At 44.2% G+C, this 27,636-nt stretch overlaps 1 protein-coding gene across 1 annotated transcript in view; it reads left to right on the top strand.

The window, feature by feature from the left end:
• The window catches only part of LOC132781617 (neuronal PAS domain-containing protein 3), a 100,243-nt gene that overhangs the window by 56,907 nt on the left and 15,700 nt on the right, over positions 1-27,636 (top strand). The window contains exons 5-8 of the mRNA XM_067461047.1: positions 7,306-7,395; positions 18,761-18,923; positions 25,765-25,877; positions 26,025-26,218. Of these exons, the coding sequence (XP_067317148.1) occupies positions 7,306-7,395; positions 18,761-18,923; positions 25,765-25,877; positions 26,025-26,218 (560 nt within the window). The remainder of the gene's footprint in view (positions 1-7,305; positions 7,396-18,760; positions 18,924-25,764; positions 25,878-26,024; positions 26,219-27,636) is intronic.

Raw genomic sequence — 27,636 nt, forward strand, 5'->3', positions numbered from 1 at the left:
CAGAAGGTGTCACCCCAAAGGAGATTCATCAGAGAATGCAAGTTGTTTATGGTGATTGTGTTGATGTGAGTACTGTGCATCGTTGGGCCAGTAAGTTTAAAGATGTTGAGGTGGGAACATCTGACTTGCATGACAAACAGATCACCAGACTGGGTCACAGCAACACCTGGCAGGGGACGGCTAGTCGTAAATAAACAAATATCATAAATAAAAAAAATAAATGTTGGAAAACATTGGAGGACCAAGAATGTATCCAATTGTGTGGTAATTATGTGGGAAAGTGAATAGCGGTCGTTAAACAGCACATTCTAAGGATTGTTTCTGTGTTTGATTTATACCCATCCAAACCCAAGTAACGAAGGTGGAGGCATTGCTTTTCATTCAACCCTCGTATATAGGTAATCAGCAAGGGACACTGGCTGATGCAAGCCCTTTGCAATAACCCTCATATGGTTATGACCCAGCCATTACACAACCTGTTAGATATTGCCAGAGGCGGCCCTAGGTAATTTTCAATGGTAAGCAAATAGTATTCCCCCCCCCCCCCCAAACCAATTATTGATATATATTTTCTGTTCGTCGTGGGAGTTCTGTGTGCCATATTTTGTTCAATTCCATCATTGGTGGAGTTCAGAATGCTCTTTGATTGTAGGTGAACTATACATCCCAGTAACTACAACTCGCATGTGTCAAGGTCTATTTCCCCCCAAGAGCGCCTCAAGAGTGCCCCTGGGCACAATCAACTATACTGCAAATGCTTTCTTTACGTAATAGGTTGCTGTGGCTTCCCCCGGACTGCTAGAGCTGTTGTGAGCCAAAGGGGACAGAGAGATATTGACAAGCTGGAATGTGTCCAGAGGAGGGCGACTAAAATGATCAAGGGTCTGGAGAACAAGCCCTATGAGGAGCGGCTTAAGGAGCTGGGCATGTGTAGCCTGAGGAAGAGAAGGCTGAGAGGGGATATGATATCCATGTATAAATATGTGAGAGGAAGCCACAGGGAGGAGGGAGCAAGCTTGTTTTCTGCTTCCTTGGAGACTAGGACGCAGTGGAACAATGGCTTCAAACTACAAGAGAGGAGATTCCATCTGAACATTAGGAAGAACTTCCTGACTGTGAGAGCCGTTCAGCAGTGGAACTCTCTGCCCCGGAGTGTGGTGGAGGCTCCTTCTTTGGAAGCTTTTAAGCAGAGGCTGGATGGCCATCTGTCAGGGGTGATTTGAATGCAATATTCCTGCTTCTTGGCAGAATGGGGTTGGACTGGATGGCCCATGAGGTCTCTTCCAACTCTTTGATTCTATGATTCTATGATCCTCAAGTGGTGGTCGAGGGGCATTTGCAGAGGTGCCTCTGCGCCCCTGGCAAAAAAAAGTGTACTGCGACCGCTTACTTTGCGTAATGGATGTGCCGCCCCTGGGTATTGCATCATGTGGGAGTTGAAGTCCAAAACACTTGGAGGGCCCAAGTTTGCCCATGCCTGCTTTATAGCCATGGCCATTGAAGCAGTGGACGGGGGGAACCCTTTATTCTTTGCTTCCTGTGTCTTCTCCCTGTATTAATAAAGGCCCGCTATAACAATTGTCCCTTTATACTATTGGAATATATTTGCACATTGCCGACATCCCCCCCCCCCATCCTTTGCTTCCCAAAGAGGAGAAGCGCGGGGGGGGGGGGATAGTAGGAGATGAATGGAGCCGACAGTCGTTTTCACATTTCGGGCGCGTTAATTACGGCTGACAGATAAAATTGCTTTTTTTATATAATGAAAAAAAAAACCCAAAGACCCCAAGTGTTTTGGGATGAGATGTGCGGAGGTCAGCGGCGCAGCGATTAAATGGTTGACAGTGCAGCTCCAATGGGGACAAAAGGAAGGAAGGAAGGAGTTGCTTGATTTATTTGTTTCGTGGAGCAATTGACCCGCTGAGAAGAAGTAAAAGTAGAGGGATTGCAAGCAGAGTGGGTCTGGATCCCAACGCTGCCTCTTCTTTTAAGGTGGCCTCCTTCTTTTCTGAATGCTTTTTCCAACAATGAAATGCTTTCCGGTGTTTTCATGCAATGCTTTCCACCTATTTTACTTCCCAAAAGAGTCTTCCTGACTGGCGAGAACCTCATGTTTGATTCTGCAGGATAATAATAATAATAATAATAATAATAATAATAATAATAATAATATTTATCGTGTCAGGAGGAACCAGACACTTGTATTACATTTTTAAGAAAACAAACAAACAGACAAAACACAAAGTTTGCAAGCTTAGTAGTTGATTTATTTATTTATCTATCGTGTCATCAGCAACCATACCATTGTATTACATTTCTAACAGAACAAAACAAACAAACAGACAAAACGCAAAGTTTGCAAGCTTGGTTGTTGATTAAATGTCCTTTGACCAGTATCTGGCCACTTGGAGTGCCTCTGGTGTTGCCGCAAGAAGGTCCTCCATTGTGCATGTGGCAGGGCTCAGGCTGCATTGCAGTAGGTGGTCTGTAGTTTGCTCTTCTCCACACTTGCATGTCGTGGATTCCACTTTGTGGCCCCATTTCTTAAGAGTGGCTCTGCATCTCGTGGTGCCAGAGCACAGTCTGTTCAGCGCCTTCCAAGTCGCCCAGTCTTTTGTGTGCCCAGGGGGGAGTCTCTCATTTGATTGAAGTTCTGGGTTTGAGCCTGCCACTTTTGGACTCTCGCTTGCTGGGGTGTTCCAGCGAGTGTCTCTGTAGGTCTTGAAAACTATTTCTTGATTTAAGTCGTTGAAGTGCTGTCTAATACCCAAACAAGGGGTGAGCTGGAGATGTCTCTGCCTTGGTCATTTCACTATTGGCTGCTACTTCCCGGTGGATGTCAGGTGGTGCAATACCGGCTAAACAGTGTAATTTCTCCAGTGGTGTAGGGCGCAGACACCCCGTGATAATGTGGCATGTCTCATTAGGACCCACATCCACTGTTTTAGCGTGTTGAGATGTGTTCCACACTGGGCATGAATACTCAGCAGCAGAGTAGCATAGCGCAAGGGCAGATGTCTTCACTGTGTCTGGTTGTGATCCCCAGGTTGTGCCAGTCAGCTTTCGTATGATATTGTTTCTAGCACCCACTTTTTGCTTGATGTTCAGGCAGTGCTTCTTGTAGGCCAGAGCACGGTCCAGAGTGACTCCCAGGTATTTGGGTGTGCTGCAATGCTCCAGTGGGATTCCTTCCCAGGTAATCCTCAGAGCTCGGGATGCTTGTCTGTTCTTAAGGTGAAAAGCCCATGTCTGTGTTTTAGATGGATTATGGATCAGCTGGTTTTCCCTGTAATAGGCAGTAAGAGCACCTAGAGCTTCGGAGAGCTTCTGTTCTACCATCTCAAAGCTCCCTGCTTGAGCGGTGATGGCACGATCATCAGCATAGATGAAGCTCTCTGTCCCTTCTGGCAGTGGCTGGTCATAGATGTTGAACATGGATGGAGCGAGCACGCTCCCCTTAGGCAGGCCGTTCTTCTGTTTCCGCCATCTGCTTCTCTGGCCCTGGAACTCAACAAAAAAGCTCCTGTTTTGTAGCAGGTTTCCTATGAGGCGGGTGAGGTGGTCCTCCTTTGTGATACTATACATTTTTCTCAGGAGGAGGCGGTGGTTCACAGTATCATAGGCTGCTGACAGGTCTACGAAGACAGCTCCTGTGATCTGCTGCCTTTCAAAGCTATCTTCTATGTGCTGAGTCAAGTTCAGCACTTGTGATGTGCAGCTTTTGCCTTTTCTGAAGCCAGTTTGCTGTGGAATCAGACAGGGGTCTATTTGTTCCATAATTCTATTCAAAATAAGTCTCTCCAGAACTTTGTAGAGGTGGCACAGCAGGGAGATTGATCTATAGCTTTTTGGATCATTACGGTCTTTGCCTGGCTTCCAGATGGCGATGACTCTTGCTTTCCTCCAGATTTTGGGGATCTGACAGGATGCAGTGCAGTTGTTCATCAGTTCCAGCAGCCAGCGCCTTGCTTTTGGGCCAAAGTTCTTGATTTGTTCCATCCGTAGATCATCCAGGCCAGCTTCTTTGCCATTTTTACATTTATTGAGAGCCATGTCCAATTCAGTAAATGTAAAGGGCTCATGGAGGTTGTTGTTCTCAGTCTTTGATTGTTTGGGTATTGGTTTCTTTCCTACTTTGGTGGCAAGGTTGAGTTTCCGATTCTTCAAGAGTTGGTGTGCTATCTGATCTGCCTTTATGTTGGCATGGGTATTAGTTTGTGAGGGGTCGTTGCTCAGCCGTCTTAGCAGCCTCCACGCCTTCTGGCTGCTCCTGCCCATGTCGGCCTCTGTGATCCGCTTCATCCACTGAAATAATAATAAATAATAATAATAGTAATAGTAGCATAATAATAAATATTAATAATTAATAACAATAATTAATATTAATTAATAGTAAGGTAAAGGTTTCCCCTGACTCTGGGACTCTGGTACTCATCTCCATTCCTAAGCCAAAGAGCTGGAGTTGTCCGTAGACACCTCCAAGGTCATGCGGTCTGCATGACTGCATGGAACGCCATTATTTTCCCACAGAAGCTGTACCTATTGATCTACTCACATTTCCATGTTTTCAAACCGCTAGGTTGGCAGAAGCTGGGCCTAACAGCAGTAGCTCACCCCACTCACCGGATTCGAACCGCTAACCTTTCGGTCAGCAAGTTCTGCAGCTCAGCGGCTTAACCTGACCTCACAACCTCTGAGGATGCCTGCCATAGATGCAGGCAAAACGTCAGGAGAGAATGCTTCTGGAACATGGCCAGACAGCCTGGAAAACTCACAGCAACCCATTATTATTATTATTATTATTATTATTATTATTATTATTATTATTATTTTACCCCCCCTTTCTGCCATCTATATTATCCAAACTGTCCCCAATGACATGACACCAAATAATGAACCTTCTCTTCCCACTGCTTTGGTTTTGTAACTTCCCAAAAGCTGGAAAAGAACCCAAAAAGCGGGCATTTCTTGGCGGCGCTTAAGCTTTGCCATGGCAGGGCTCAAAGGACTCTCCGGGGAAGGGTTTCCGGCTTCCTCAAACCATTGAGAAGTTGGCTTTGGCCATTGGCTCTCCCTGCCTTTTGCTGCCTCCTTGGAAAAGGATCGGTTTGGCTCACCGTTTGCAAGCATCCAATTCATTGCAATCTCCCCCTTCTTCAGTTGATCGTCATCCTAAAGTCTTAAAAGAGATTCTTTTGCTTTTGTTTCCAAAAGGATTTCCAGATAGATAGATTTTCCCCAGATTTCTAAGCAGCTGCTTCAAGGTACTTGTCGGGACCCAAAGGTGCATTCCGCACTGCAGAGTTAATGCATTTTGATGCCATTTTTACTGCTATGGTAGTTTTGGAACTTCTTCACTTGTGTATAGAAAATAGAATATGTGTGTGTGTGTGTGTGTATACACACGCATACATTCACACGCACGCACATACATACATACAATTGCATACATATATACACATATTTTCTCTAATATATATTATATTTGGAGTTGATACTGGGATTTATAGTTCACCTGCAATCAATTAGCATTCTGAACGTCACCAAAGATGGAATTGGACCAAACTTGGCACACACAGCTTCCATGACCAACAGAAAATACTGAAAGGTTTTGGTGGGCATTGACTTTCTGTTTGGGAGTTGTAGTTCACCTACATCCGGAGCGGACTATGAACCCAAACAATGATGGATCTGGACCAAACTTGGCATGCATACCCGATCTGCCCAAAATTTGAATGCTGGTGGGTTTTCAGGTAAATTGACCTGGGCATTTTGGAGTTGATACTGGGATTTATAGTTCACCTGCAATCAATTAGCATTCTGAACGTCACCAAAGATGGAATTGGACCAAACTTGGCACACAGCGCTCCCATGACCAACAAAAAATACTGAAAGGTTTTGGTGGGCATTGACCTTCTGTTTGGGAGTTGTAGTTCACCTATATCCGGAGCGCACTATGAACCCAAACAATGATGGATCTGGACCAAACTTGGCATGCTTACCCGATCTGCCCAAAATTTGAATGCTGGTGGGTTTTCAGGTAAATTGGCCTGGGCATTTTGGAGTTGATACTGGGATTTATAGTTCACCTGCAATCAATTAGCATTCTGAACGTCACCAAAGATGGAATTGGACCAAATTTGGCACACACAGCTTCTATGACCAACAGAAAATACTAAAAGGTTTTGGTGGGCATTGACCTTCTGTTTGGGAGTTGTAGTTCACCTATATCCGGAGCGCACTATGAACCCAAACAATGATGGATCTGGACCAAACTCGGCACACAGACCTGATACACCGAAATGTGATGATTGGAGAGATTTGGGGGAAACTGGCTTTCCTTTCTGGGATTTGTAGTTCATGGTGACCTCCACCAATGATGGAACTAGACCAAAATTGGCACACAGAACCCCCAGGACTAACTCAACCTACTGGAAGGGGTTGGAGGGGACTGACTCACCATAGTGGGAGTTGTAGTTTGCCCTAAAACCAGAGAGCACACTGAACTGGAGGGGTTTGAGGGGACTCACTCACCATAGTGGGAGTTGTAGTTTACCCTAAAGCCAGAGAGCACACTGAACCCCACCGATGATGCATCTAGAGCAAACTTGCCCAACATAACAAACTTTAAATGCAGTTGGACTTTTTTGCAGTTGACCTGGCATGTTGGGAGTTGTAGTTCACCTACAATAAACTTTTAGATACACACACACACACATACACTATTATAATTTGTATATATGTGTGTTATATATATTATAAAAATTATAAACTATTATAATGTATTACATATAAAATAAAAGTAATATAATTTATAGTATATATGTATATTATAATAAAATAAATACACTATTATAATTTGTATATATGTGTGTGTTATATATATTATAAAAATAATAAACTATTATAATGTATTATATATAAAATAAAAATAATAAACTTTTAATTTATTGTATATATATTATAATAAAATAAATGATTATAGGTAATAAAATACTATTATAATGTATTATATATTAGAATATAATAAAAATAAACTTATAATTAATTATTATATATTTTTGTATTCTCTCTCTTTCTCTAATAATATAATAAAAAATAAAAAGCAAGTTATAATAATACATAAATAGCTTGTATAGGAGTACGTGAATTGAGTCATTGGAACAGTGGATAAGTGAAGCCCTGTATATCAAGTTCTGTGGATACGGAAGGTTGTACTGTGCATATATATATATAGAGAGAGAGATACAGATATCTATATCACGTTCTTGTCTCTTCTCTTTCTTTCTTTCTTTCTCTCCGCAGTCCCTGGACGGCTTTGTGTTTGTGTTGAACCAAGAGGGAAAATTCCTTTACATCTCGGAGACGGTGTCTATTTACCTGGGGCTCTCGCAGGTATGAGCCGTGTGTGAGCTGTGTACTAAAACCTGAATAATGCATGCGCAGAGGTTGGAAATGCAATGTATTAACCAAAAAAAAAGAGGCCCCACTCTATAGGGCCAGATGTGCAGCGCATGAGTCATGCGGACGGTCGGGTTGTGCTGAGAATCGGCAAGGAGATCGTCTGCGGCGGTTCCGAGGCAGAAGACGTGCCGTCGAGAAAAGAGAGGGGAGGGGAGAGATAATAAGATACACTTGAGGACCTGCATCTTGATGAGGGCAATTAGCGGTGGATGGGGATGGCCATCTGTCAGGAGGGCTTTGGTTGTGTTTTCCCACATGGCAAAGATTTGGACTGCATAGCTCTTATGATTGAGAGAGAGAGAGAATAATCAATAGATAGATAGATAGATAGATATGGTTGAAAGAGAGAGGATAAATAGATACGATTAAGAGATAGATAGATGGATGGATGGATGGATGGATGGATAGACAGACAGACAGAGAGGGTTGAACGAGAGGATAAATAGATACAATTAAGACAGATAATAGATAGATAGATAGATAGATAGATAGATAGATAGATAGATAGATAGATATGGTTGAGAGAGAGAGGATAGATATATGATAGATAGATAGATAGATAGATAGATAGATAGATAGATAGATAGATAGATATGGTTGAGAGAGAGAGGATAGATATATGATAGATAGATAGATAGATAGATAGATAGAGTTGAAAGAGTGAGGATAGATAAATAGATGGATAGATAGAGTTGAGAGAGAGAGGATAGATAGATAGATAGATAGATAGATAGATAGATAGATAGATAGATAGATAGATAGATAGATAGGGTTGAAAGAGAGAGGATAAATAGATACGATTAAGAGAGAGATGATAGATAGATAGATAGATAGATAGATAGATAGATAGATAGATAGATAGATAGATATGGTTGAGAGAGAGGATAGATAGATAGATAGATAGATAGATAGATAGATAGATAGATAGACAGATAGATACGGTTGAACGAAAGGATAAATAGCTACGATTAAGAGATGATAGATAGATAGATAGATAGATAGAGTTGAGAAAGAGACTAAATAGATATGGTTGAGAGAGGATAGAGAGATAATGATTGAGAGAGAGAATAGATAGATAGATAAATAGATAGATATGGTTGAGACAGAGAATAGATAGATAGATTTGATTGGGAGGGAATAGATAGATATGGTTGAGACAGAATAGATAGATAGATAGATAGATAGATATGACTGAAAGAGAGATATTAGATTGATTAGTTAATTGATATGATTGAAAGAGAGAGAATAAATAGATATGATTGAGAGAGAGAGCGGATTTATATTGAGAGAGAATAGATAGATAGATAGATAATGATTGAGAATAGATAGATAGATAGATAGATAGATGGATAGATGGATAGATAGATAGATATGGTTGAGAGATAAAATAGATAGATAGATTGAAAGAGAGAGAATAGATTGATTGATTGATTGATTGATCGATTGATATGATTGAAAGACAGAGAATATATAAATAGATAGGATTGAGAGAGAGACCGGATATATTAAGAGAGAATAGATAGATAAATAGATGGATAGGATTGAGAGAAAATAGATAGACAGATTCATATGACTGAAAGAGAGAATAGATAGATATTATCAAGAGAGAGACTGGATAGATAGATATTATTGAGAGAGACTGGACAGATAGATAGATAGATAGATAGATAGATAGATAGATAGATAGATAGGATAGAAAGAGAGAGAGAATAATTGATATGATTGCGAGAGAATAGATAGATTGAAATGGCTGAAAGGGAATAGATAGATACTGTAGATATGATTGAGGGAGAGGCTAGATAGATAAATATGGCTGAGAGAGAATAGAAAGCTAGATATGATTAAGAGACTAGCTAGATTAATACATATGGTTGAGAGAGAGAGTAGATAGAGAGATGACACACACACAGAGAGAATAGATAGGTAGATATGATTGAGAGAGAGTGAAGTCACAATCAAAGCCCTCCCAACAGATGGCCATCCAGCTTCTGTTTAAAATCCTCCAGAAAAAAAAGAACCCATTGGACTCCAAGGCAGACTATTTTCTACTAGATATGGGATCCCCAAAGGTCATCTAATCCAACCTCATTCTGCCAGGCAGGAAGACACCATCAAAGCCCTCCTGACAGATGGTCATCCAGCCTCGTGGAGGGAAAAAGCGGGGTATAAATAAACATGATGATGATGTTGTACCTGGCATATCTTTGCCTCCAAATGCAGAACCTTCCCTGCATCATCCCTTCTTCACCTGTCTGGTCTTGGGTCTGTTTGGCTGTTCATTTTCATCTCATTGCCAGCCTTTGCTGCATGAATAATTAATCGTAGCAATTATCTGGCTACACAGGAAGCGATTGCACTGATAATTGATGATCGGAGGCTCTTCCAAGCCATGATCGATTGGTTGGAGAGGAAGAGAGGAGTGAGCCAAAGGAGACGCATCCTTTTTGGGATTGCTCTCCTAATGTTTAGCATGGAAAGGGTCAGAGATCTCCTAATTCCTAGCATGGAAAGGGTCCGGCATCCTTCTTCCTTACTCTTAACAAAAAGGTAGGGATGCTTAACTCTTCCCGTGTCAGGCTTTAGAGGAAAGGAAGGGACACTTCACCTTTGGAATGCCAAGCATTAAAGAAGGGGGTGCTTTTTTAATATTACTAGATGTACCCGCCACACGTTGCTGTGGCCAACCTTCCCTCCCCCTTTCTCTTTTTCCTTCCCTTTTTTTCTTTCCTTCCTTCCCCCCTTTTCTTTCGCTTCCTCTTTCTCTTTCTTCCTTCCCTCTTTCCTTCCTTCCTTCCTCCGCTTTTTTCTCTCCTTCCTTCCTTCTCTTCCTCTTCCCTTCCTTCCCCCCTTTTCTTTCCCCTCCTCTTTCTCTCCTTCCTTCCTTCCCTCTTTTCTTCCTTCCCTTTTTTTCTTTCCTTCTCTCCTTCCTTCTCTTTCCTTCCTTCCTCTTCCTCTTTCCTTCCTTCATTCTCTTCCTTTCCTTCCCCCCTTTCTTTCTCTTCCCCTTTCTCTCCTTCCTTCATTCCTTCCTTCCTTCCTTCCTTTCCTTCTCACCTTCCTTCCTTTTTTCTTTCCTTCTCTCCTTCTTTCCTTCTCTTCCTTTCCTTCCCCCCCTTTTCTTTCGCTTCCTCTTTCTCTCCTTCCTTCCCTCTTTCCTTCCTTCCTTCCTTCCTTCCTTCTTTCCTTTTTTCTTTCCTTCTCTCCTTCCTTCCTTCTCTTCCTTTCCTTCCCCCCTTTTCTTTCGCTTCCTCTTTCTCTCCTTCCTTCCCTCTTTTCTTCCTTCCTTCCTTCCTTCCTTTTTTCTTTCCTTCTCTCCTTTCTTCCTTCTCTTCCTTTCCTTCCCCCTTTTCTTTCGCTTCCTCTTTCTCTCCATCCATCCTTCCTTCCTTCCTTCCTTCTTTCCCCTTTTTTTCTTTCCTTCTCTCCTTCCTTCCTTCTCTTCCTCTTCCCTTCCTTCCCCTCTTTTCTTTCCCTTCTACTTTATCCCCTTTCTTCCTTCTCTACGTATTCTTGGACTGCAACTCCCAGCAGTCCTCCTTATCGATCTATCTACCTACCTACCTATCTCTATCTAATCTATCTATCTGGAGGATTGCTGGGAATAGAAAATTGGAAATCTGCAGGGATTGGGATGCTCTCAAAGAAAACCAAGGAGAAGAAAGCTTGCGGTTGGAAGCAATGCATTTGGAGCATCCTCTTCTCCCAAAGGGCCTGGTCTAAGGGATAATGGGAGCTGTAGTCCGGAAGAGAGTGTGGATATTCTATTGTGTGTTTTGTTTGCTGGGGGGAGTTGTTTTTGCGCATGCGCTGTAGCATCTTTTTGCTTTTTTGGCTTTTTAAGTCCCTTCCGCTGTGTTTTTCAGTGTTTTTATGAGTGATGGTGACTCCGTGGCCTGATCTGTGTATTGTGTCCAAATTTGGTGTCAGTTCGTCCAGTGGTTTTTGAATTATGTTAATCTCACAAACTAACATTACATTTTTATTTATATAGATTAGATGTAATGTGTATATGATTGACATATATTTATACACACGCACACGCATGGAGCCCCGATAACGCAGTGGGTTAAACCACTGAGCTGCTGAACTGGCTGATCGAAAGGTCATACATTCGAATCCGGGGAGCAGGGTGAGCTCCTGCTGTAAGCCCCAGCTTCTGCCAACCTAGCAGTTTGAAAACATGCAAATGTGAGTAGATCAATAGGTACCGCTCCAGTGGGAAGGTAACGGCACTCCATGCAGTCATGCCAGTCATTAATACACCCACATATATACACATACACACACATACATACATACATACATACAGATATATATATATACACACACACACACACATACATACATACACATACATACACACACACACACACACACACACGAGCCCCTGGTGCCACAGTGGGTTAAATGGCTGAGCTGCTGAACTTGCTGATCGAAAGGTCACACATTCGAATACGGTGAGCAGGGTGAGCTCCCGCTGTTAGCCCCAGCTTCTGCCAACCTAGCAGTTTGAAAACATGCAAATGTGAGTAGATCAATAGGTACTGCTCCAGCGGGAAGATAACGGCACTCCATTCAATCATGCTGGCCATTTATACATCCACACACACACACACACATATATATATATATATACACACATCCAGACATATATATATGCACAAATACATACACACATGAGCCCCTGGTGGCACAGTGGATTAAACCGCTGAGCTGCTGAACTTGCTGACCGAAAGGTCACAGGTTTGAATTCAGAGAGCGGGGTGAGCTCCTGCTGTTAGCCCCAGCTTCTGCCAACCTAGTAGTTTGAAAACATGCGTGTGCATTTTCCACTCCCTTTGCAGGTTGATGATTCCTTTACCAGTTCTTGACTACTGGCAGGTGGTCCTTGTGACATAATTTCCAGTGAATCATTTGGGTCACAGAGTTGTGCCTCTGTTTGTAGTCCGTCTGTGCGATTTTCTTGCAGCAGCTGAGGATTTATTATTATTATTATTATTATTATTATTATTATTATTATTTCTAGTCAGGAGTGACTTGAGAAACTGAAAATCACTTCTGGTGTGAGAGAATTGGCTGCCTGCAAGGAGTTGCCCAGGGGATGCCCAGGTGTTTTGATGTTTTGCCATCCTTGTGGGTGGCTTCTCTCATGTCCCTGCATGGGGAGCTGGAGCTGACAGAGGGAGCTCATCCACGCTCTCCCCGGATTCAAACCTCTGACCTGCCGGTTTTCAGTCCTGCCGGCACAAGGCTTTAACTCAATGCACCTCTGGGGGTTCCTATTTTATTATATGACTAGTCGTCCCCTGCCACGCGTTGCTGTGGCCCACATGGGGGTTCTGTGTGGGAGGTTTAACCCAATTCTACAATCACAGAATGTTCTGTGATTGTAGGTGAACTATAAATCCCAGCAACTACAAATCCCAAATTTCAAAATTCTATTTTCCCCAAACTCCACCAGTGTTAACATCTGGGCATATTGAGTATTCGTGTAGAGTTTGGTCCAGATCCGTCATTGTTTGAGTCCACAGTGCTCTCTGGATGCAAGTGAACTACAACTCCAAAACCAAAGGACACTACCCACCAAACCCTTCCAGTATTTTCTGTTGGTCACGGGAGAACTGTGTGCCAAGTTTGGTTCAATTCCATCGTTGGTGGGGTTCAGAATGCTCTTTGATTGTAGGTGAACTATAAATCCCAGCAACTACAACTCCCAAATTTCAAAATTCTATTTTCCCCAAACTCCACCAGTGTTAACATCTGGGCATATTGAGTATTCATGTAGAGTTTGGTCCAACTCCCAAACTCAAGGTCTATGTCCACCAAACCCTTCTAGTGTTTTCTGTTGGCCATGGGAATTCTGTGTGCCAAGTTTGGTCCAGATCTATCATTGTTTGAGTCCACAGTGCTCTCTGGATGCAAGTGAACTACAACTCCAAAACCAAAGGACACTGCCCACCAAACCCTTCCAGTATTTTCTGTTGGTCACGGGAGAACTGTGTGCCAAGTTTGGTTCAATTCCATCCTTGGTGGGGTTCAGAATGCTCTTTGATTGTAGGTGAACTATAAATCCCGACAACTACAACTCCCAAATGACAAAATCACATATATTTTTTGAGTGAAGGACATACATTGGGTTGTTAGGTGTATTGCGTCCAAATTTGGTGTCAATTCGCCCAGTGGTTTTTGAGTTCTGTTAATCCCACAAACGAACATTACATTTTTGGGTTGTTGTAGGTTTTTCCGGGCTATATGGCTATGTTCTAGAGGCATTTTCTCCTGACGTTTCGCCTGCATCTATGGCAAGCATCCTCAGGGGTCGTGAGGTCATTACATTTTTATTTATATCAATTATTACTATATTATTATTATTTTATCATACTCAGTTGTGCAACTGTTAAACTATTATTATTATTACTATTATTATTATCGCCATCGTCATCATCTTGTGATTTTTAGGAATTTCTTAATGTTTTTACAAAAAATTAAAAAGAAACCACAAGAGGTATCCCCTTGCATTTCTGCACAATGAGACAACACAAGCAGGGCATCCATCCTGCAAAGTTTCGTAAAGATTTGTTCATCTATTGATTTTTAGGAATTTTTAAAAAGCAATAATAAAATATTATTTTAAAGGTGTATGTTACATTATTATTACCATTACCGCTCAAGCAAGGAGCTTTGAGATGGTTGAAAAGAAGCTCTCCGAAGCTCTAGGTGCTCTTACTGCCTATTGCAGGGAAAACCAGCTGATCCCTAATCCATCTAAAACACAGACATGTGCTTTCCACCTTAAGAACAGACAAGCATCCCGAGCTCTGAGGATTATTGCCTGGGAAGAAATTCCACTGGAGCATTGTAGCACGTCCAAATCCCTGGGAGTCACCCTGGACCGTGCTCTGACCTACAAGAAGCACTGCCTGAACATCAAGGAAAAAGTGGGTGCTAGAAGCAATATCATACGAAAGCTGACTGGCACAACCTGGGGATCACAACCAGACACAGTGAAGACATCTGCCCTTGCGCTATGCTACTCTGCTGCTGAGTATGCATGCCCAGAGTGGAACACATCTCACCACGCTAAAACAGTGGATGTGGCTCTTAATGAAACATACTGCATTATCACGGGGTGTCTGCGCCCTACACCACTGGAGAAATTGCACTGCTTAGCTGGTATTGCACCACCTGACATCCGCCGGTAAGTAGCAGCCAATAGTGAAAGGACCAAGGCAGAGACATCTCCAGCTCATCCCTTGTTTGGGTATCAGCCAGCACGTCAACGACTTAAATCAAGACATAGTTTTCTAAGATCTACAGAGACACTCGCTGGAACACCCCAGCAAGCGAGAGTCCAAAAGTGGCAGGCCCAAACCCAGCACCTCAATCCATGGGTGATACCAGATGAGAGTCTCCCCCCTGGGCACACAGAAGACTGGGCGACTTGGAAGGTGCTGAAAAGACTACGCTCTGGCACCACGAGATGCAGAGCCAACCTCAAGAGATGGGGCTACAGGGTGGAATCCATGACATGCGAGTGTGGAGAAGAGCAAACCACAGACCACCTGCTGCAATGCACCCTGAGCCCTGCCACATGCACAAGGGAGGACCTTCTTGCGGCAACACCAGAGGCACTCCAAGGGGCCAGATACTGGCCAAAGGACATTTAACCAACTACCATGTTTGCAAAATCTGTGTGTTATTTTTTCTTTTTCTTTTTAATCTGTGTGTTTGTTTTGTTCTGTTAGAATTGTAACACAATGGTATGGTTGCTGATGACACGATAAATAAATAAATAAATAACATTGAAAAGCATGGGGAGGAAGGATTGGGGGGACGGACACTCTCCTCCTTTTCAAGCAGGGTTTCTGCTCCCTGGGGCCCCCATTGACAAACCGGGGCACTTTCAACCTTTTCTCTGGTGCAAAAAAAAAAGAGAAGAAGGAGAAAAAAAAAAAACGACGATTCCAGACCCGGAGCAAACCTGAGGCAAGGAGAAGGCAGCCTTTGATACGGCATTAAATCGTGATGGAAGAGACCTTGCCGCGGGGCATCGTCCTCATCGGAGGAAGAGAGGGAGGGGACCGGTGCAAAAAAGGCGAAGGGAATGCGTGTCTGTCTGTCTGCGGAGGAAGGTGACTCTCCATCCCATTTGCCAGCAAGGCAACCTCTTCCTTCCCAGACTATTCTGTGTCCTTTAATGCAGGCCTTGGCCAACTTTGGCCCTCCTTCCAGGTGTTTTGGACCCCAACTCCCAGGCTCGTAGCGAGGGGGGGGGTTTAGGGGTTCAACCCCCCCCGAAATGTTTCAGTTTTTTTTTTTAAAAAAAAAACCTGGTTTACTCATGAATTTTAACTGGTTAACCCAATCCCCATGCTGCTAAGTCTATGAGATGCAAAAAATCAAGAGTCCCTCCAGAACTGCAAGCACTATCTCAAGCAAATATTGGCAATTTATTCACGCTGTCATTACTTGCAGCAATAGCCGATGTAGTTGTTCTGGTACAGCTGTACCAGGAGCTCCAACTTTATTTGCTTTGTATTAAATGTTTGCTTGCAGTCCTAGGTTTCAGGGACTCTGCAGATAGGTGGCTTCTTTGGTTGCAGTCATAGGGCAAGTCACCTGTCCATCATTAAGTTTTGGTTCCGCCCCTTGCTCAGGGCAATTGGGAAGGGAAGGGAGCCATTTTTAGTTAGTCTCAGCAAGGTAAGCATATGTATAGGATGTGTGCAAGCTTCCCCTGTACAAAAACTTCAACCCTTAAGACTTTCCGGGGGAGAAAGGTCTTAAGAGTCTCCAAAGAATTTCCAGGAAAACAGCCCTAAAGACCAAAGAACTCCAGCTGGAGAACATCTACTGCCTTGCTGGTAGGTCCACTCGGCGTTCGAGCGCAGTTCGACCCGGTAGCGGAGCCCACATCAGTAAGGGTTAGATTACAGTCAGCCTGGGAGAAGTTAAAAAGGGGATTTTCCTTTAAAGAAGTAGTTATTGAAGACAGTTGCCTGTCCTTCGTGGGCAAGATTAGGAATTCACCAGTTGCCTAAAAGCTTGGAATCATTTGCTTAACCTTACTGAAGACAAGAAAAGTTTCTGTTTGATTGTTCATTAATAAAAGACTTTGTTGTACTTCTCAAGCCATCTAAAGACTGTTTGTGGTGGAAACACAACTCCCACCATTCCTAACAGCCTCAGGCCCCTTTCTTTCCCCCGCTCAGCCGCTTAAGCATCTCTTTCATGAGGACCGGCTCCTTTAAAGGCACCAAACCCTCTGAAAACCACAAAAAACTACAACTCTCAGCCTTCCCTAGCCTTGAAAGTGCTGTAAAACCACATTAGTAAAGTAAAAGTTTCCCCTGACGTTAAGTCCAGTTGTGTCCGACTTTGGGCGTCGGTGTTCATCTCTATTATTATTATTATTATTATTATTATTATTATCTATTAGGATTTATTATTTAAATAGTACAACAGCTGAGTGCTATTGCTGCTGCTAATAATAATAATAATAATAATAATAATAATGGGCTGCTATTAAAATAATAAAAAGCTGCTATTATTATTATTATTATTATTATTATAGGGCTACAATTAAAATAATACAAGGGCTGCTATTTATTATTATTATTATTATTATTATTATTATTATTATTATTATAGGGCTACAATTAAAATAATACCAGGGTTGCTATTTATTATTATTATTATTATTATTATAGGGCTACAATTAAAATAATACAAGGGCTGCTATTTATTATTATTATTATTACTATTATACAGCTGGTCTGAGTCCCTCCACGGAGATACAGAAGATCGGGATATAAAAGTTTTAAATAACAATAATAATAATAATAATAATAATAATAATAATAATAAAAGGAGTGTTATTATCATCATTCTTATTATTGGGCTACAATTAAAAATAAATATTATTATTATTATTACTACTATTATACAGCTGCTATTAAAATAATAAAAGGACTTATTATTATTGAGTTGCTATTAAAATAATAAAAAGGCTGTTATTTATTATTATTATTATTATTATTATTATTATTATTATTATTACTGGACTATGCAGTCATGCCAGCCACATGACCTTGGAAGTGTCTATGGACAACGCCGGCTCCAAGGTCATGTGGCCAGCATGACTGCATGGAGCACCATTACCTTCCCACCGGAGCGGTACCTATTGTTCTACTCACATTTGTGTGTTTTCAAACTGCTATGTTGGCAGAAGCTGGGGCTAACAGCGGGAGCTCACCCTGCTCCTCAGATTCGAACCTACAACCTTTCAGTCAGCAAATTCAGCAGCTCAGCAGCTCAGCAGTTTAACCCACTGTGCCACCAGGGGCTCATGTGTGTGTATATATGTGTGTATATGTGTGTGTATGTGGGTTCAGCAGCTCAGCGGTTTAACCCGCTGCCCCACCAGGGGCTTGTGTGTATGTATGTGTGCGTATATGTGTGTGTATGTGGGTTCAGCAGCTCAGCGGTTTAACCCACTGCCCCACCAGGGGCTTGTGTGTATGTATGTGTGTGTATATGTGTGTATATGTGGGTTCAGCAGCTCAGCGGTTTAACCCACTGCCCCACCAGGGGCTTGTGTGTATGTATGTGTGTGTATATGTGTGTATATGTGGGTTCAGCAGCTCAGCGGTTTAACCCGCTGCCCCACCAGGGGCTTGTGTGTATGTATGTGTGCGTATATGTGTGTGTATGTGGGTTCAGCAGCTCAGCGGTTTAACCCACTGCCCCACCAGGGGCTTGTGTGTATGTATGTGTGCGTATATGTGTGTGTATGTGGGTTCAGCAGCTCAGCGGTTTAACCCACTGCCCCACCAGGGGCTTGTGTGTATGTATGTGTGCGTATATGTGTGTGTATGTGGGTTCAGCAGCTCAGCGGTTTAACCCACTGCGCCACCAGGGGCTCATGTGTGTATGTATGTGTGCGTATATGTGTGTGTATGTGGGTTCAGCAGCTCAGCAGTTTAACCCACTGCGCCACCGGGGGCTCATGTGTTTGTATATGTGTGTGTATGTGGGTTCAGCAGCTCAGCGGTTTAACCCGCTGCGCCACTGTGGGCTCCATAGTACATAGTCCCATAGTACCGCCATAGTCATTATTTATTGATCTCCCCATTATGTTAACCTGACGAGTTGACCTTTAGCGTTCAGATCCAAGGATGCCGGACTTCGCATGACAATGAGGTGCCTCCAGGTCAAAGAAGGGGTCCCATTGTCATTTCCCAATTGGTTCTATCACTCCTGCCCTTGACACACCTTTGTGCTCTTGGTCTCCCAGGTAGAACTGACGGGGAGCAGCGTCTTCGATTACGTCCATCCCGGAGATCATTTGGAAGTCGCCGAACAGTTGGGTTTGAAGGCGCCATCCGATCCGTGCCGCCCAAGCCGCCACAAAGCCACCGCCGCCTCTTCTTCTGGGCTGCCTGAGGCCTCCGAATCTGGTATGTCTCAATTGAAGCACACTCAGTTGTACAACTGCTCCATAATTATTATTATTATCGTCATATCATTATCATATTATTATTATTATTATTTCGTGTCAGGAGTAACTTGAGAAACTGCAAGTCGCTTCTGGTGTGAGAGAATTGGCCGTCTGCAAGGAGTTGCCCAGGGGACTCCCGGGTGTTTTGATGTTTTACCCTCCTTGCGGCAGGCTTCTCTCATGTCCCCACATGGGAAGCTGGAGCTGACAGAGGGAGCTCACCCACGCTCAACCCAGATTCGAAACTCTGACCTGCCAGTCTTCAGTCCTGCCGGCACAAGGATTTAACCCATTGCACAACAGGAGCCCAGGTTATTTGAGGAAGGCATTGTGTGCCAAGATTGGTCTTTATCAGTTATTTATGTGACTTGCAGTGGTCTCAGGAAGTTAGTGAAGGTACTGCAAGTTACATCATCCATGGTCTGTCCTCCTCGAAACTGCACCAGATTGTAGAATGGGTCATGGGAGCTCTGTGTGCAAAGTTTGGTCTTGATAAGTCATTGGATGAGGGTCGCAGTTGTCTCAGAAAGTGAGCAAAGGTACTACAACTCCCATCATCCATGGTCCATCCTCCTCGAAACTGCAGCTGGATGTAGAGTGGGTCATGGGGGCTCTGTGTGCCAAGTTTGGTCTTGATCAGTCATTGGATGAGGCTTGCAGTGGACCCGGAAACTGAGTGGAGACACTTCAAGTCCCATCATCCATGGTCCATCCTCCTCGAAACTGCAGCTGGATGTAGAGTGGGTCATGGGGGCTCTGTGTGCCAAGTTTGGTCTTGATCAGTCATTGGATGAGGCTTGCAGCGGACCCGGAAACTGAGTGGAGACACTTCAAGTCCCATCATCCATGGTCCATCCTCCTCGAAACTGCAGCTGGATGTAGAGTGGGTCATGGGGGCTCTGTGTGCCAAGTTTGGTCTTGATCAGTCTTTGGATGAGGCTTACAGTGGTCTCAGAAACTGAGTGGAAACACTTCAAGTCCCATCATCCATGGTCCATCCTCCTCGAAACTGTAGCAGGACGTAGAGTGGGTCATGGGGGCTCTGTGTGCCAAGTTTGGTCTTGATCAGTCATTGGATGAGAGTCTCAGTGGTCTCGGGAAGTGAGTGGAGATACTTCAAGTCCTATCATCCGTGGTCTACCCTCCATCAAACTGCAATAGGATTTAGAGTGCGTCATGGGGGCTCTGTGTCCCAAGTTTGGTCTTTATCAGTCTTTGTTGGGGGCCGCAGTGGTCTGTGGGAACCGAAGGGTTGGAAAGTGCTACAAATCCCATCATCCATTGTCCGTTCTCCACCAAACCTCACCAGGATGTAAAGGGGGTCATGGGGACTGTGTGCCAAGTTTGGTCTTGATCAGTCATTGGATGAGTGTCTCAGTGGTCTCAGAGAGTGAGTGGAGGTACTTCAAGTCCCATCATCCGTGGTTCAGCCTCCTCCAATCTGCAGTAGGATGTAGAGTGGGTCATGGGGGTTTTGTGTGCCAAGTTTGGTCTTTATTTATTTATTTATTTATTTATTTGATGCATTTATTAACCGCCATTCTCAGCCCTTAAGGGCGACTCATGGCGGTGTACAATACATATAAAGACAATTTACAACAGGCTAATTACAACAACATATAAACTATACGACAATTACAAACTACACTAAAAATCCGCTTCGTCTCATAGTGGAATCATAACCAGTCTCATATACCTTGTTCCATTCCAGTCATCTTTACCACATTGTTACAGCACTTGATTAAAGGCCTTCTCGAACAGCCATGTCTTGAGGCTTTTTCGGAAGGACATGAGGGAGGGCGCCTGTCTGATGTCTGCAGGGAGAGCGTTCCATAGCCGGGGGGCCACCACCGAGAAGGCCCTCTCTCTCGTTCCCGCCAGACGTGCCTGTGAGGAGTTTATCGGTTTTTGTTGGGGACTAAAGTGGTCTGTGGGAACCAAAGGGTTTGAAAGTACTACAAATCCCAACATCCTTTGTCCGTCATCCCCCAAACCTCACCAGGACATAAAGGGGGTCATGGGGGTTATGTGTGCTAAGTGTGATCCAGGTCCATCCCTCAGACCCTTTCCTCTCCTCTTGTTGCCACCTCAGAATGTTGGAATGTTGAAGCTGGCCAATCAGAGAGCATATGCAAATTGTACCGCAGTGGCAACCAATCAGATATCTGCCACAGCCTCAGACCTTTACCTCCCCTCACTCTATCACCTCAGAATGTTGGAATGTTGAAGCTGGCCAATCAGAGAGAATATGCAAATTGTACCGTAGTGGCAACCAATCAGATAGCTGCCACAGCCTCAGGCCTTTACCTCCCCTCACTCTCTCACCTCAGAATGTTGGAATGTTGAGGCTGGCCAATCAGAGAGCATATGCAAATTGTACCGTAGTGGCAACCAATCAGATAGCTGCCACAGCCTCAGGCCTTTACCTCCCCTCACTCTCTCACCTCAGAATGTTGGAATGTTGAGGCTGGCCAATCATAGAGCATATGCAAATTGTACCGTAGTGGCAACCAATCAGATAGCTGCCACAGCCTCAGGCCTTTACCTCCCCTCACTCTCTCACCTCAGAATGTTGGAATGTTGAGGCTGGCCAATCAGAGAGCATATGCAAATTATACCACAGTGGCAGCCAATCAGAACGCTGCCACATACATACACTGTCTGCCCACCTGCCCTCCCTCCCTCCTGCCTGCCGCATGCAAACATTCTCTTTTATTGTATAGATAGATACAGATTATAGATATATAGATATAGATTATTACTATATTATTGTTTTATTATACTTAGTTGTGTAACTGTTCAATTATCGTCATCATATTATCATCATAATATTTTTATTATTTTATTATTATTATTATTATTTTATTATACTCAGTCCCTCCTTACTCAAGGAGTATGTCTCATCTGCACTTTTGGGGTGTGTTTTACAGTCGCATAGGACCTAACTTCCAAGTCTCTGCTTTTCCTGAAACTTTTAATCATAGAATCAAAGAGTTGGAAGAGACCTCCTGGGCCATCCAGTCCAACCCCATTCTGCCAAGAAGCAGGAATATTGCATTCAAATCACCCCTGACAGATGGCCATCCAGCCTCTGTTTAAAAGCTTCCAAAGAAGGAGCCTCCACCACACTCCGGGGCAGAGAGTTCCACTGCTGAACGGCTCTCACAGTCAGGAAGTTCTTCCTCATGTTCAGATGGAATCTCCTTTCTAGTAGTTTGAAGCCATTGTTCCGCGTCCTAGTCTCCAGGGCTGCAGAAAACAAGCTTGCTCCCTCCTCCCTGTGGCTTCCTCTCACATATTTATACATGGCTATCATATCTCCTCTCAGCCTTCTCTTATACAGGCTAAACATGCCCAGCTCCTTAAGCCGCTCCTCATAGGGCTTGTTCTCCAGATCCTTGATCATTTGAGTCGCCCTCCTCTGGACACATTCCAGCTTAGAGTCAATATCTCTCTTGAATTGTGGTGCCCAGAATTGGACACAATATTCCAGGTGTGGTCTAACCAAGGCGGAATAGAGCATGGGGAGCATGACTTCCCTAGATCTAGACACTATGCTCCTCTTGATGCAGGCCAAAATCCCATTGGCTTTTTTTGCCGCCACATCACATTCCTGGCTCATGTTTAACTTGTTGTCCACGAGGACCCCAAGATCTTTTTCACACGTACTGCTCTCGAGCCAGGCATTGTCCCCCATTCTGTATCTTTGCATTTTGTTTTTTTCTGCCTAAGTGGAGTATCTTGCATTTGTCACTGTTGAACTTCATTTTGTTAGTTTTGGCCATTCATCTCTCTAGTTTGTCAAGATCGTTTTGAATCCTGCTCCTGTCCTCTGGTGTATTGGCTCTCCCTCCTAATTTGGTGTCGTCTGCAAACTTGATGATCCTGCCTTCTAGCCCTTCATCTAAGTCATTGGCATCTCCTTGGGGTCTTCATCATCCCTTCCTCTTCCTCCCGTTCAGATGAGCAAATATAAGGCGAGGAATGAAAGGGAATCTCAGCTCGGCCCTTCCTTCTTTCCTTCCTTCCTCTCATTTGAGATCCCGGCCTGCCTGGCTTTTATCTGGGGGACTTGTGAAAGATTTATGTCCGACGCTCCGGCAGTGAAAGGGAATGCAAGATAAGCATTGTGCCCGGAGCGTGCTCGGCTAAGAACACAGGGAAATACTTGGAGGAAGCCGGATGGACCCCAGGAAAGGGTCAGGATCTTCCGTTCCAGCATCCATAGGCCATCCCTTTGGGAGACCTACAAACGGCATACGAAGGGAGCTGACCCCTTACTTTTGGGGGGATTTGGAGCATCCACGTAATGGGGAGGGAGATGTAGACTGCTTCTGGGCATGGAAGCGCTCTTTAACCCTTTTGTAAACAAGGGACAAGTCAAAGGATCATGAGATGAGAATGAGGCTGGATGGCCATCTGTTTAAAATGCTTTGATTGTGCCTTTCCTGCATGGAAGACAGGAGGGGGCTGGACTAGATGGCCTTTGGGGTCTCTTCTAACACTAGGACTCTATTGCTCCTGACACAAAAACACTAGGATTCTACTGCTCCTGAAACAAATTATTGTTGTTGTTATTATTATTATTATTATTATTATTATTATTATTAAGCAGAGGCTGGATAGCCATCTGCCGGTGGTGCTTTGATTGTGCCTTTCCTGCATGGAAGACTGGAGGGGGCTGGACTAGATAGCCTTTGGGATCCCTTCTAACACTGGGATTCTATTGCTTCTGACACTATTATTATTATTATTATTATTATTATTATTATTATTATTAAGGAGAGGTTGGATAGCCATCTGCCGAAGCTGCTTTGATTGTGCCTTTCCTGCATGGAAGACAGGAGGGGGCTGGACTAGATGGCCTTTGGGGTCCCTTCTAACACTAGGATTCTATTGCTCCTAACATCATCATCATCATCGTCATTATTATTATTATTATTATTATTATTAAGCAGGGGCTGGATAGCCATCTGCCGGAGGTGCTTTGATTGTGCCTTTCCTGCATGGAAGACAGGAGGGGGCTGGACTAGATGGCCTTTGGGGTCCCTTCTAACACTAGGACTCTATTGCTCCTGAAACAAATTATTATTATTATTATTATTATTATTATTATTATTATTATTATTAAGGAGAGGCTGGATAGCCATCTGCCGGAGGTGCTTTGATTGTGCCTTTCCTGCATGGAAGACAGGAGGGGGCTGGACTAGATGGCCTTTGGGGTCCCTTCTAACACTAGGATTCTATTGCTCCTGAAACAAATTATTATTATTATTATTATTATTATTATTATTATTATTATTATTATTAAGGAGAGGCTGGATAGCCATCTGCCGGAGGTGCTTTGATTGTGCCTTTCCTGCATGGAAGACAGGAGGGGGCTGGACTAGATGGCCTTTGGGGTCCCTTCTAACACTAGGATTCTGATATTGCTCCTGATACAATAATAATAATAATAATAATAATTATTATTATTATTATTATTATTAATTAAGCAGAGGCTGGATGGCCATCTGCTGGGCATGTTTTGATTGTGAGATGCTGGTTGCGGAAACAGAGTGTCGACCTCTTCCGTGACGGCTTCAGAAAACTTGTTCAGTGTTGGCAGAAATGTATCCAATTGTCTGGTGATTATGTGGAAAAGTGAATAGTGGTCGTTAAAGAGCACGTTCTAAGGATTGTTTCTGTGTTTGATTTATTAAAATATTCCCATCCAAACCCAATGTGGAGGCATTACTTCTCATTCAACCCTTGTATGTATCCACTTTGGGTCTTGATAAAGGAGGGTACCAATAAATATGATGATGATGATGATCTTCTTCTTAGGTGATCCCTTGTTGTCGGAGTAGGATAGTTTTCCAGGATCAGGGTCCATAGGTGACTGTGGAGCCCTATTCTTGCTCTGCATCTTCTCCCGCAGTGAGGGCATTGGTTTCCAGGTGGAAGGCGCTCTCGGACGGGGTTGGCTTGATGCGCCTTCCTCTTGGCACATTTCTCTCTTTCGCCCTCCATTCATGCCTCTTCAAATTCTGCAGCACTGCTGGCCACAGCTGGCCTCCAGCTGGAGCTCTCACAGGCCAGGGCTTCGCAGTTCTCAGTGTCTATGCCAGAATTTTTAAGATTCACTTTCAGCCCATCTTTCAATCTCTTTTCCTGCCCACCAACGTTCCGTTTTCTGTTCTTGAGTTCGGTGTAGAGCAACTGCTTTGGGAGACAATGGTCGGGCATTCGGACAACGTGGCCAGTCCAGTGGAATTGACGGCGGAGGACCATCGCTTCAGTGCTGGTGGTCTTTGCTTCTTCCAGCATGCTGTCCTTTGTCTGTCTGTCTTCCCAAGAGATTTGCAGGATTTTCCGGAGGCAGCGCTGATGAAATCATCATGACGTCTGGGTGCAATATACTTACTTACTTACTTAGGTGATCCCTTGTAGCCTGAGGATGATGGTCCTCCAAGTTTAGTATCTTGGCTGTGGGTTTGTAGGTAGCAGCGGAGCCCTATTCTTTATCTGCATGTTCTTCAGTGAGGGCATTGATTGGTCAAGGTGGAAGGCGGTTCCGTTCAGGGTTGGCTCGACACGCCTTCCTCTTGGCATGTTTCTCTCACACCAAAAGCTACTTGCAGTTTCTCAAGTCGCTCCTGACATGGACAAAAAAATCCTTGGTCAGGAGTGCTTGCCAAGGCTCAACCTCGTCTTTCTCCCTTTCCATCCCACCTTGCAGGGATGAAAGCAGGGATATGGAGAAAAAAATGGGGTTTCTTTCTCCAAATTGTGATATGTCATTTGCTTTCGGGTCCTAGATCTCCCCGGTCCAAGGTTTGCAGAACCTGATGCCTTGGAGCGCTCCTTCTTCGTCCGCCTTAAGTCCACCTTGACCAAGAGAGGACTCCATGTCAAAACATCGGGATATAAGGTAAGAGGAGTGGAGTACCATACGTTTCTCCCTCTTGTTGGTTGCACATGGAGCTGTCCATTCCTATCGTTCAACCAAATGCAACGAAGGTGTCCCTCTTCCTAAATACCTGTCCCTACCTGTGGTGCCTCCTCCTCATTTTCTCAGGTGATCCACGTCACGGGGCGTCTTCGCCCCCGCCTGCCGTCCTTCTCGCATTCGCACTCTGGTCCGCGCACGATGGGCCTGGTGGCGCTGGGACACACGCTGCCTCCTTCCACCCTTAGCGAGGTGCGCATCGAGTGTCACATGTTCGTCTTCCGGGTCAACATGGACCTCCAGATTGTCTACTGCGAGAGCAGGTGGGTTGTGGCCTCCATGCCGATTGCAACTTTAGAGTTCAGGCATGGGCCAACTTAGGCCCTCCAGGTGTTTTGGACTCCGACTCCCACAATTCCTAACAGCCTACTGGCTCTTGGGAATTGTGGGAGTCAGAGTCCAAAACACCTGGAGGGCCCAAGTTGGCCCATGCCTGGTTTAGAAGTAAGTAGTATAAGTTGAATGCCACCTTAGATTTATGTATTGAGCTGTTAGCCAAAAAGCCCAATTTCATTCATTCATTCATTCATTCATTCATTCAAAACAAAAGGTCTTGTTCCAGTATTTACCTTTTCCAAAATAAGTTTGCGGTTACGTTTTAAAATGTTTGCTCTTTCTTTCCAAACCTTTCTTTGTACATTAAACAAGACACCCAGGCAATAACAAGGTGAGGAGGGAGGGAGGAAAGAAGGAGGGGAAGGAGGGAGGGGAGTAGGGAAGGGGGAGGGAGGGAAGGAAGGGTGGAAGGAGAAAGATGAATAGAGTGAAGGAAGGAGGGAGGCAAGAGAGAGAGGAAGGAAGGAAAGAAGGGGAAGGGAGGAAGGAAAAATGAAGAGAGAAAGAAGGAAATAAAGAAGGAGGGGAGGGAAAGAATGAAGGAGAGGAGAAAAGAAGGAAGGAGGGAAGGGAAGGGAAGGGAAGGAAGGAAGGAAGGAAGGAAGGAAGGAAGGAAGGAAGGAAGGAAGCAAAGAAGGAAAGGAAGAAGAAGGGAGGGGAGGAAAGGAGGAAGGAAAGAAAAGATGACGAGGGAAGGAAGGAGGGAAGGGAGGGAGGGAGGAAGGAAAAATGAAGAGAGAAGGAAGGATGGGAAGGAGGGGGGGGAGAAAAGAAGGGAAGGGAAGAAAGAAGGAGGGAGTGAAGGAAGAAGGAAAGAATGAAAAAAGGGAAGGAGAGAAAGAGGGAGAGAAGGAAGGAAGGAAGGAAGGGAAGAAGAAGGGAGAGAAGGAAGGGAGGAAGGAAAAAGATGAAGAGAGTGAAGGAAGGTGTGAGGGAAGGGAGGAAGGAAGGAAGCAAGGGAAGAAGGAGAGGGGAGAAAGGAAAAATGAAGAAAGAGGGAAGGAAGGAAGGAAGCAAGGAAGGGAAGAAGAAGGGAGGGGGAGGGAAGAAGAAAGGGAAAATGAAGAGAGAAGGAAGGAAGAATGGGAAGGAGAGAGGATGGAAAGAAGAGAAGGAAAGGAAGGAGGAGGGAGGGAGGGAGGGAAGGAAGGAAGGAGGAGGAAAGGGAAGGAGAGAAGGAAGGAGGGGAGGGAGGGAGGAAACAAAAAAGGAAGGAAGGAAGGAAAAGAAAGAGAGAAGGAAGGAAAGAAGGAGGGAAGGAAGAAATAAAAGATGGAAGGAGGATGGGGGAAAAAGGAAGAAAGAAAGGAGGGAAGGAAGTAAAGAAGGATTACAGTCCTTCCTT

The sequence above is a fragment of the Anolis sagrei genome, chromosome X (assembly GCF_037176765.1).
Source record: "Anolis sagrei isolate rAnoSag1 chromosome X, rAnoSag1.mat, whole genome shotgun sequence".
Lineage (NCBI taxonomy): Eukaryota > Metazoa > Chordata > Lepidosauria > Squamata > Dactyloidae > Anolis > Anolis sagrei.